The following is an 11,402-nucleotide window of genomic DNA, read 5'->3' as shown; positions in this document are numbered from 1 at the left end:
CCTAGTTTGCTCAATTACCGCCACCAACACCCCCCCCCCCCCCCCTCTCTCTCTCTCTGTGTGTGTCACACACACACACACACACACACACACAAACACACACACACACACACACACACACACACACACACACACACACACACACATATACATCTTAGCATACATGTATGCAATATCAGCTAAAGAACCAAACCAATGCAAAAGCATATAATATAAATAGATTCATCTTTATTTATAAAACTTGTTTTACACAAAATATATCTGTTAAAATCAAATATTTACATTTTAGGCTACTAGAAATGGAGAACAAGTGCATACATTAATAAAGGTCTCCTTACCACCTTTTTTTTTGTTTTTTACCAAAACAACTATCTGTCACAGGTAGTAGTCTTGATATTGCTGTTCAGTCACACACCTCATTATGCCAACTAACTTCCTCAGTGACAGCACGGTTCTGAAAATACTGTCGGGAAAAGTGGCAGTGACTGTTGTTCAAGAACATTGTTTGCTTGACTCAGCGTACAAAAATATGTCTTCACGTTAAACAACTCGTTGTATAGGCTAATACAATTTCGTTAGGAAAAGGGAAGAAATGTACATCACGAAACAAAAAAGTCTGTTGACGGATCATCTTTGTTTTGTCTTCCAACAGACGTGGCAGCTGATGAAGGCAGTCCTGCTCTGATGAAACATAATCAAACAAGTCCTCTTAGACTACAACACCGTCTCTGCAGAGCCTGCTGTGTCACGTATTAATTGCACTTATTCAAACATAACATCGACAGTTCTTCACTTCCACGTGTCAACGTGACACTGTCCAACTCCCTCCTTCTGGTGGGGACAACAGGGCGACTATTTATGTAACAAGAGGCTCCCCCTCCCTCTCTCTCGCTCTCTCTCTCTCTCTCTCTCTCTCTCTCTCTCTCTCTCTCTCTCTCTCTCTCTCTCTCTCTTTCTCACTATTGCCTTACTCCTGCCGAAGCTGCCCGGGCGAGGGAGGGAGGCAACAGATCACTTCCAAGCACTGAGGGCAACACTGATCTGATGCCTTTATCAAGTCTTTGTCAGCATTTCTGAAAGAGGACAGCTGCTTTTACTCACACACGCTGCTGTGCGCTTCTGACGCAGTCAGCCTCAGTACCTGTCGAACCAGGTTGTAAAGTCCAACAGCTCCTGTTCCTCTGAGCTCAGAGGCTCGTAGCCACCTTCATCTGATGAGTAGGTTGAGTGAGGCGACTCCGGGTCGGCAGAGTAACTGTTGGAGATCGTCGGGGATGGCAGCCCGCACTGGAAAGCGGCAGACACAGCGTCATGTTCGTCCAGAAGTTGCTGTAAAGCCCTGATGTACTCCACCGCAGACCTCAGGGTCTCCACTTTGCTCATCTTCTTGTTGGCTGCGCCGTTGGGCACATGTTGACGCAGCGTCTGGAAACCCATGTTGACTTGTTTGACCCGGTTCCTCTCTCTTTCATTCCGCCGGGCAACGGCCACAGGTTGCTGCTGAGGGATGGAGTAGCCCAGGCCGTTGAAGCTCAGGCGCCGCTTGCAGCGCAGGAGCTCCGGTGAGCTGGAGCGCTGTCTCTTCAGCACCTTGGTTTTGCTTTGGTAACCAGCAGCGCTGCTGTTGGGGTGCACGGCAGGGACTGCGCAGTCCTGTGCCGGGGCGTGCAGACTGAGGCTGGCGTGTCTTTCAGTAAGTCCAAAGGTGAATGCAGTCTGCGTGGCAGTGATGGTCGTAGTTTCCATCTCGCTGACAGTTGTTCTGAAGTGATGGATGCAGAGGACGAGTGCAGCCTCAAACAGTAGGACAAGGAGAGGAGGAAGAGCAGAAAAGGGGTGGCAGTGTACAGCTCTCGTGTCCTTCGCGTGGAGACCGTGTGGCTAACTCTAGTCCAAGTCTCTCTTGACTGCTTACTCCACGAGCCGATCTGACCCAAACTTTGGCAGCACTCCTCTTTTTCAACACGCGCCCCAACACACACCCCACCCACCCCTTTTTGGAGACGCACGCTTCGTCGCGAGGCCCCGCCCCCGCTGTGTGATTCTTCTGCTCGCCGGCTCCCCCCGGGCCAGGCGCGTGGCTCCGGGAGCTCAGTAAACAATCCCGAGCTTTCACTGCGCCGGGAGCACGCGCTGGGCTCATTTACATTCCAATGTCTCTAACTTGAAGGCCCATTGGTCGATTCAAACGGCCTGCAACCGTGCGAAAAGAAAGAAAGGAGAGGAAAAAAAGACAGGGAGAGAAGAAAAAAGAAGAGAGAATGAAAAAGTGAATGGTTTGGTTCTTTGAAATGCCTTTTGAATTTGACAATGTACCCCTGGCAAGTCTTCAAATTATCAGTCTTCTCCCCTCGGCCATCTTTCTCCTCTAGTTCTTTACAATCACAAATACCAAGGACGCCTTCTCCTGTATCCAGGCTACAGCTTTACAGAGCTAAGTAAATTGCAAGCGTGTCTCTCTGCGCAATAATTGGCAATTATGAAGCTGGCGTAGGGACGCGACTCATTTAAAAGTAAACATCATGTTTATGACATGTAGGCTTCAACTTCTCAGCTCTGCGGGTTCAGTTTGTTTCCACTTGCAGGTTGTCGCTTGAAACTAAACTGAATTACTGACCAATTCTGAACAATATTTGAATGCGAAATAATGTCTCCAGTGCTACATATTGATTTACAGGCTACTCTTGTAAGGAGACCACACATAGGATCGTAAAACTAACTCAAACTGTGGATGCACGGATGCACGGATGCAGCATTTCAGCACCACATCTGACTGGACAGTTGAGGACATCAGTTGTCGTCCTTTAGTTTCACTGTTTCACATAGATCGTTTTTTATTAAGCATTAGTTTTTATTTCGTATTGTCAAAAAGTTTTAGAAATACGTTTCTGTTCGTGGGAAAAGTCTCATTGCCAGCAAACTCCGAGTGTGGAAATATAAAGACCGTCATCCACATAATAAAAATGGGACACTTGCGGCCTCTGGTGGGAAGAATTAATAATAACCTGTGTCAGTGTGAGAGGAGTTCCCTGAGAGCTAGTGGTTGAACATCTCCACCTCTGGCCTGAGACTGCTGCCCCTAGCATGAACATTTTTTTTATATTCGTCTCTCTTATATTCAAAACAGTCAAAACAAAACAAATAATATCAACAACTTTCACAGTCACGTCTTCAGATCCACTTTGTCTGACAAAAGTACTTAAACACTGACAGAAACATTTACTGTATAAACTAGAGAAATCAGAGTAAATACCAATCAAATCATCCATTTGTTCCCCTCTTCCAGGCTTTTAAGACAAAGCTTTATGAAAAATAAACTCTTAAATCATGAAAGACATTGTTAATCTGTCTACCAATGGCCAGAGGAAGAATACTAGTTCTCAACAGTGCAACTGAAGATCTTTGGCCTCTAGATAATCGAGATGTAACACATGCCTCAAGGCTAAACTTTTGTTTAATTTGTTTTAGGTTTAGTATGTCCGTGTTCTCAGGCCATTTGCTTACTTTTAATAAAATTCATTTTAATACAAGTAATGCTTGTAGTTACACAGCGTACCAGTCTTCTCAAACACCTCAAACATTTAGTCAATTAATGTCCAAGAAGAATCACTTAAAACATTTCTTTATTCGTCTTTTTCTTTGATGACTGAGGTGTGTGTTCTCCAAGTAATATAAATATAACAATATAATATAAATACTAAGCAGTAATACAGAATTGCATTGGCCTGTGTGCTTGAGCATGATTCTCAGACTGACATGCTTTACATGGTAAAACCCACTTAAAACCCCATTGATTTCCCCTCTCATCTTTCTCTGCCTGGTCTTCCACTGCCAACAGCAGAGGGCGCTGAATGACCTCAGAAGTAAAAGTCCTCTGTTAAAAACATCACTGGTCTTATTATAGTGTCTCCACCATTTCTACTGATATGGCATCTGCCCTGATGCTACAGCTGAACATCTGATAAAACTGTCAATGTTATAAATGTACCATGATAATCTGCGCTGATGAGGAAGTTCTTTCAGCATATGCCCATATGCTGCTTTGTTGTGCTTTTGCGTAACAATTCCCTTGAAAAATGGTGAATCACATGTCTGATTGTGAAATTACTTATCAAGGCCACTTTGGAATTTTTTGACAATATCAACAAAAAGGTTTTAATTTTTATTACAGCAGTCTATTTATCAGAACCCACCATGCACTGTCTCTTTGACAAATAGAAATATATGCGTCCTGACTTCAGGGACATCTGGCAGGCTGAAATGCAGATGCACAGATGCACTCGGAAAGAGTTTGCGGGAAACTGTAGTAATGCTCTTGATTTTTCAGTAATGAGTCACGGACAGTCATGAAAATACATGCTGAGATGTGAAGATAATAGTTCACAAGAATCTGGAATAAGATGAGCAAACGTGTGACCAATAATAATGGAAAATCAAACAATAGTCTCAACTATCTCAAAAAAGGTCATCAAAATTTTTATTAAACTCTCTCGCCTCTGATTGACCAAATATTGTTGGTTTCAGTCTCTTCTCCACACACAAACATAAACATAAACACACACACTATTTTAGGTGGAAGCCTGCCAAAGTCTCTTAAGTAGGGTGTGGCTGTTTATGAGAACTGTAGCACATTCCCTATGACTGAAACTCCTGTGCCAGTGGCTCAAGTCAACAATATTTACATGTAGGTGAGGTGAGGTGAGGTGCTGATTAAGAGAGTCATAAAGAGCAAGATATGAATGAGCGAGGAGAGTCCAGGATCTAGTTATAGTACCCTATAAAAATCCCCTTAAGGAAATGTGTTTTTTTTTTTTTTACTTTAAGTGCACCTGCAATTTAAAAGTGTGTCTTCCCACATCTCAATAATTTCATATATGTGTCTGCGCAGGCAAGATAAGGGTGGCCTTGGCCTCTTATCACTCCCTCATACTCTTTTGCAGCAAGCTGTGGCACACTACAGGGTCAGAGGCTGTGCTCAAATGCTCAAAGGTGGAAAATAATAAATTATCAAACCTAAAATAGAATTTGCACTGCCACAAAACATCCCACATAACTATTTGGCTTCACGGGCAAGCTGATGTAGCTGATTTTGCCTTTGTATTGTGAACAAAAATGCAAAATAGGATGTGAACCTTCCCCAATGATCAGGCTACATCTTTCCTCAGTTGCAGTGATGAAGCCAAAGGGCCATCTACAAGGACTGGGCTGCGCTTCCAATAGACAGGAAAAGAGAAGTGCTCCTTTAGAGCATGTATCGCTTCTCTATTCCTCACACATGTGCTTTAGGTTATTTGAGCTGTATTCACTGACTTGGTGGTCAGATGATAGAAAGCAGTTCTACCTTAGATCCAAGTAAAGAGAAGAAGGCTTTGTGACCTTCAGCTTGCATGCAAATACAACACATGGTGCCTGATCTTTTGTAGTGTGATTCTGTGTAAAAGGTTGGATAAAACCTCAGAGGAGAAGAGGAAAATTATATTTTATATTTTTGTTGTTCCTGCTTAGTGAAGTTATGAAACGCTGATTTCAGAAAGAGGAACTGAAGCTTTGTGTGGAGCAAGTTGAGTGGTGGTTTTTAGTAATATAGCCAAAAAATGTAAGTCACGACGACAAATGCAATCCCACAGTACTCTCACCCACAGTCTGGATATAAATATTCATCTCATATCTCACATCTAAATATTGTCTCATTTACACATGACACAAACACACACCTGCAGGATATGGACTCCCTCAAAACACTGCACATTTACTACAAATCAGAGTATGTTCACTGGTGGAATCAGTTGTCTAAATTCACTGGAAATAGGCAGTTTCATGCTATTTTTGTGAGCAAAATATCTCCAAAAGTACATCAAGTCATAGCAGGTGGACCTGATTTTATACTCTCAACTGACAAAGCGATCAGTTGTCATTTGAACAGATAGGACTACTAAATGTTTGGTGGGCATAAAATGGGATTCTGAAAGAAGTGGCATGTTGTACTGCAGCCAAAACCTTGGTGCACACATTTTACAGACTGAAATTTAGAATACATATACATAAAAAACATTCCTTTTGAATAAGACATGCTTTCTGTCGCATTATTTCAGGTGTACAGTGCATATTTTATGGTCTTTGTCATTTATGTCATGTCATAATTCAGTATTACACATTTAGTTTAAAAGCACAGGCCAGGGGTCTTACAGTAGCAATAACTTTGAACATACTCTGAGACCATCATCTAAGGCTCACCATGTGGCAAAAGGGGTTTGGCAACTTGATTGATTTTTTATATTTTTTAATTTTAGAACAGGTCCAATTGTATGTAATCTACTTTAAATGTGATACAAACAATGTCTTCCCATATTCCTACATTAATGTGTGTAGGGTAAGCGATATATCACATTGCATTGCTGAGGATTTGTATTTCATAGGAACGATGCACACAGTAAACCGGGGATCCCCACATGTATCCGGTTATACCCACAGGTGGTGTAACCGGTTTAACAATGAAAACACACAGCTGGCATCACTCCCAACAGAAATGTTAAATCTAAAGAGATCCAACCGCAACCAGGTGAATTTGGTCTCATTTGGTAGGCTATATTAATGATAACACAGGAAATACTTAGATATCAATCAGCAAAGCCTATCACAGCTGTTCTAAATGCTGCTGCTGTTAGTTCATCATGAAAGTCAAATATGAGGCAATACTCGGTGCACAGTGGGCTTGACTCCGCCACAGCATGGGCGAAAACATTCACCAGTAGAAGTGAGTGATGAAATGCAGGTGACGTGATGATGTAAGGAAGAAATTACACGCAATCAGCAAAACGACTTTCAGTTTCATTCGCTACAAAATTCCACTTGTAACCCACCAAAAATCCGGTAGGGTGTACCCGTAGACAGTGGGTGTACCAAAACTCTGCCCGCGAACCAGACTCGTCCATTCGCGCGTCTCCAAATGCCTCCACGTGTCCTAAAGGAGGAGACACAAAAAGTCTCCCATGACGTCACCAGGTTTGTCTATAAAAGTAAAGGAAGCAAAGCAATAACTTGTTTTATCGCCTCAGCTGAGAGATGCAAAGGTAGGGAGAAACATATCTTCATCTATCTCTTCCTCTTCCACATCTACTGAACTGTGCGCCTTTGCTTGTGTGTATTGTGAGGAAACCTTGAAACTAAGGTATTTAGGTTTAAGTACTTTAGAAGTGTAATACATTGATTATCAAGTCTGGTGAAGTGTGCATGTTGCTGAATATTGTTTGGTCAGATCATGTTGGCCAGGATTACATGTTTATTGATGAGAATCGACCTTTTAATGTCTGCAAAACAAACAAAAAAACATTGCACTATGTGCGCTGACTGTAGCTTACGCAGCAGTGTCTGTGTGTTTGTGGGAGGGGGGGGGGGGGGGGGATTGTATTTTCTCTCTCTTCTTGGGAGACATTTTAAAGAACAACATTGATCTGTCATGTTTCTTTCTCAGCCCTCCCAAGCCACAGTTTGCCAGCTGGCTCATAGAGCAAGTGGACACAGGCCAGTACACAGGCCTGTGCTATATGGGCCAAAACAAGTTCAGAGTCCCCTGGAAGCACAATGCCAGAAGGGACTGCAATGATGAGGATGGTAAAATATTCCGGGTAGGTTTGATTGCCTCTGTTGAACTTCTGACCCTGATACTGGTTTTATCAGGCATGTATGATTAGATAGAGTTGATTACACAACTAAGATAATGCTCTATTAATACCTTTAGGTTTACAATGAATACTTTTTGAGGATGATACTGCACCGCAAATACTCATCATTCTGTGGATCAGTAATTTCAGTAATGTTGTATGACAGGGACAATTATAGAGCATGCATGATTGTGAGGAATGGTCACAAATCTTTTTTGAATATATCACACAGTAATGGGAGGTGCAGTTATTTATGTTATTAATTCATGATCATAATTTGTTTGTCAAGTTATCATAATTCAAAGAAACTTCTGATTTAATTTAAATTTAAGAGTGATGCCAGGTTTGATGGCAGGGAAATCCCTTTGTAGAAAGTCTCACAAAATGGAAAGTACCCTAAACCATAAGTACAGTACTCAAGTAAATTAATCTATTTTCCACAGCTGCGTATTAACTTCTCTCTGTATGGTTCACAGGCATGGGCAATAGCAAGTGGTAAAATCAATGAGTTCCCCAATGACAAGGCCAGGTGGAAAACCAACTTCCGCTGTGCTCTGAACAACCTCGCCGTGCGCTTCAAGATGATAGAGGACAATTCCAAGAATTCTGACGACCCTCATAAAATCTACCAGATTATCAACACTGAGTGTAAGAGAATGATTACCTAATCCAGTGTTTGACCATTTCTGTAGTTTGAGGTGATATTAATGTGGCTTTTTTCTTTTATGTGCAGATAATTATGAATGTCTGCCAACACAAGACTCCCAGGAGGATTCTGACATGATTCCAGATATCTACTGCTCTCCCACAGAGGACTTCCCCTCAGCAAATGAGGTGCAGTATTGCCTAGAGTGCAGTTTCATATCTCTATTGATCATGGTGTTAAGTCTTTTTTTTGTTTTGTTTTATTTTTATTTACTATGGCTTTTTTCTCCAAACAGTACAATCTGATTAAAAATTTCATGGCCATGGATCTTGTCAACCATCCAACCGGTACAGTCTCACTACATAAGTCATTAAGTTCATATTCTCAGCAGCTTTTTATGATTTTAAGTGCTGTATGATAAAGGTTAAATTTTTCATGTCTTTTTTATTTATCATTGACAGAGGAGTGGGTACAGCCCTATGCCCAGGAAAATCCAGTCCTTGGAAGCTATCCTGCTGTTGTAACAGCTGAGAACCTCCAACAACCTTTACCAGATCAGCCGGCTTACATTCAGGGTATATTCATTCACACTCTTTCCTTATTTATCAACTTCAGCCTGAATTCTATTATCGTGTCTCAACAGTCATACTACAGAGACAGACTTAGTCTTGGGTAGATGACTCATGTTTCCTTGTTTTCCTGTTTTACTCTACAGCAAATTCAGTCTTCAGTTCGCCTCCACAGCCAAGTATCTGGGACCTGGAGATCTCGATCCACTACAGGAAAAAAGAAATGTTAAAGGTAGTGGTGAACACTGCTCGTCTGCAGCTCCACTACCACCATGAGGTCCCTGAGCTCAACGCCCAGCATCTCTGTTTCCCCTCCACTGACGGCCTGCTGGATCACAAACAGGTACTCACAACATCAAATACATTTTGTATGACTTGGCTAATTTTGTGAAGTAATTTCCTGCAGTCAGATTTATTTTATGCAACATTTTTTGTTTTAACTGAAAAATGCAACAAAAAAACCCCCAATAACATTAACAAAAGTAAACAGAAGAAAGACAAAAAACGCTGCTATGTGATAAGGAAGTGCAACTTAACATGCTCAAAATTAATGACCATTATTAACCAGATTCAGTTACAAGTTTCACTTTTGGCTTTATCTATGTTAACAATGGGCCTCAAATAACTGGGAATCTTTTTAAGAATAATAGTTCTCCTGAATCCAGAACTGAAATCATTTTGGCAATCGGTCTTGAGGAAGACAGTGACTTCCTGTCTGTTGAGATATATTTCTTGGCCATTATAATCTGAGCATCAAAGTTTGTTTTATTGCTGTAAGTGCATGCAATTGACTTTCAAACAGTAGTTTCTGTTCACATTGGATGTTAGTTTTGTATCTTTGAGGATGTTGAAAGCATTTCTGACCTCATAAAACACATACAAAGGTCATTTTTAAAGAATTGTGTTTGTTTTTGTTTACTGTCCTCTGTTACCTATGTACTTTTATCCTTTGTAAACCAATGCCCTTTTGTTAGTATGTCCATATTGTCTATGAATGTTTGCACTAATTGGTGAATTTAAAACATTTCCCCAATCCCAATCTTCCTTACACAGATTGAATACACCAACTGCATCCTTAACAGTATTCAGAGAGGTCTACTCCTGGAGGTGCGGGAAACTGGTATCTATGCCTACAGGCAGGACAGGTGCCATGTGTTTGCCAGCACTGGTGACCCCAGTGTGGCTCACGGTAACCCAGAAAAACTGCCCCAAAACACAATGGTGGAGCTCCTCAGTTTTGAGACGTATGTGAACGGTAGGTGTGGAGTTCTTGCTCATTCATGTGAATAACACAATTGTTTAAGTAGTGTTACCTTTTTTATTTGAAGATGACATTAATGAGCAGTGATTTGAATGGTTCAACCTGCATCTGTTTCAGAACTGAAACAGTTCAAAGAGAACAACGGTGGCTCTCCGTCTTACACCATCAACATGTGCTTTGGAGAGAAGTTTCCTGATGGAAAACCTTTGGAGAAGAAGCTCATCGTAGTCCAGGTAACATTCTTCCCTGTTTTTCCAGAGCTTCACCTCGAAAATGTCTACAGTGTCCAGTTTTTAAGCGTCTACCTTTCCTCTGTAGGTGGTCCCTCTGATCTGCCGACACTTTCATGAGATGGCTCAGATGGAGGGAGCTTCGTCTCTTCACAGTGCCAACGTCAGCTTGCAGATCTCACACAACAGCCTCTACGATCTCATTAACTCAGTCTTTGGTCTTCCAACAGTTGAAGCTGCTGAACCTTTCCAAAATCAGATGTGAAGTTTTATATTTCACTGCTCTTCTTTAACTACCACATCCTGCTCTCACTCCAAGATTTGCTAATACATAGCCAATCCTGTTCACTCCTGGTTAGTAGGAATAAACAGCACCAAACTGAATATTGTAAGAAACACTTTTCATGTATTTTCATCTGCATCCCCTGTTTATGTTATGTATCTAGACTGGTGAGCACTGACATTTTCAGCACAACTTATGTACTGTAGATATTGTTACATTACTCAACTAAAATGCCAATGGTCTTAACAATACGCCTTTTTTATGATTGCGTAATAATGTGACTGTAAATATCAAATTCTTTAGGACTGTATATAGGACTAACCACAATGACTAATATGTAAGTAAATCTGTGTTAAAATGTAAGTTTTTGGTCATATTTATAATCTTGTAACAACCAAAGTGATATTACAATTAGGTATTGTATAGTGTAGTTTTTGTATTGTGTCATAAAGCTATTAATTGTGTTTTGCACTTGAGAATTTGATTTTGGTTCAATCAAAAAAAGCTATACTCTGCTCATCATTTTGCACTGAAGCTAACTGGCACTATTAAGCTTTCAAATAAACAGTTGAACACTTGAATGACGCCTCAGTTCATTAACAATTTGCTGCTATATGTGGCTCATAAATACTGACTTTGGGATATAATCTCTGGCTTTTAGAGCCAAACCAAGTCTTTATTTTAAAGCAAGATGAACTTTTGTAAATGTGAGCCCCTTTAGTGGCTCCCAATGCTGAGCCCTTACACTGCAG

General features: G+C 41.1%; 2 protein-coding genes across 2 annotated transcripts; one reads left to right on the top strand and one right to left on the bottom strand.

Annotated features, from left to right (window-relative positions):
* Positions 1 to 1,086: 1,086 nt before the first annotated feature.
* Positions 1,087 to 1,746, bottom strand: ascl1b (achaete-scute family bHLH transcription factor 1b). Its single transcript, XM_062421418.1, has one exon. The coding sequence runs from the start codon at positions 1,744 to 1,746 to the stop codon at positions 1,135 to 1,137; it is 612 nt and encodes a 203-aa protein (XP_062277402.1). The 3' UTR covers positions 1,087 to 1,134.
* A 5,228-nt stretch (positions 1,747 to 6,974) lies between these two features.
* irf7 (interferon regulatory factor 7) lies at positions 6,975 to 11,218 on the top strand. The gene is made up of 10 exons (XM_062420284.1): positions 6,975 to 7,070; positions 7,472 to 7,625; positions 8,138 to 8,309; positions 8,395 to 8,495; positions 8,603 to 8,654; positions 8,769 to 8,882; positions 9,023 to 9,219; positions 9,930 to 10,131; positions 10,255 to 10,370; positions 10,456 to 11,218. Exons 1-10 carry the CDS (start codon positions 7,063 to 7,065, stop codon positions 10,630 to 10,632), a joined length of 1,293 nt encoding a protein of 430 aa, XP_062276268.1. The 5' UTR covers positions 6,975 to 7,062; the 3' UTR covers positions 10,633 to 11,218.
* Positions 11,219 to 11,402: the final 184 nt, after the last annotated feature.

The sequence above is a fragment of the Scomber scombrus genome, chromosome 6 (genome assembly GCF_963691925.1).
Source record: "Scomber scombrus chromosome 6, fScoSco1.1, whole genome shotgun sequence".
NCBI classification, from domain to species: domain Eukaryota; kingdom Metazoa; phylum Chordata; class Actinopteri; order Scombriformes; family Scombridae; genus Scomber; species Scomber scombrus.
This window is presented reverse-complemented; position numbering and strand designations above follow the sequence as displayed.

Bases quoted from the DNA above. Each gene is read 5' to 3' on its own strand.
- irf7 (XM_062420284.1), top strand. The intron at 8,310-8,394 runs GTAAGAGAATGA...TTTTATGTGCAG, and splicing joins CCAGATTATCAACACTGAGT to ATAATTATGAATGTCTGCCA. The intron at 9,220-9,929 runs GTACTCACAACA...TTCCTTACACAG, and splicing joins GCCTGCTGGATCACAAACAG to ATTGAATACACCAACTGCAT.
- ascl1b (XM_062421418.1), bottom strand. From the start codon at position 1,746: ATGGAAACTACGACCATCACTGCCACGCAGACTGCATTCACCTTTGGA.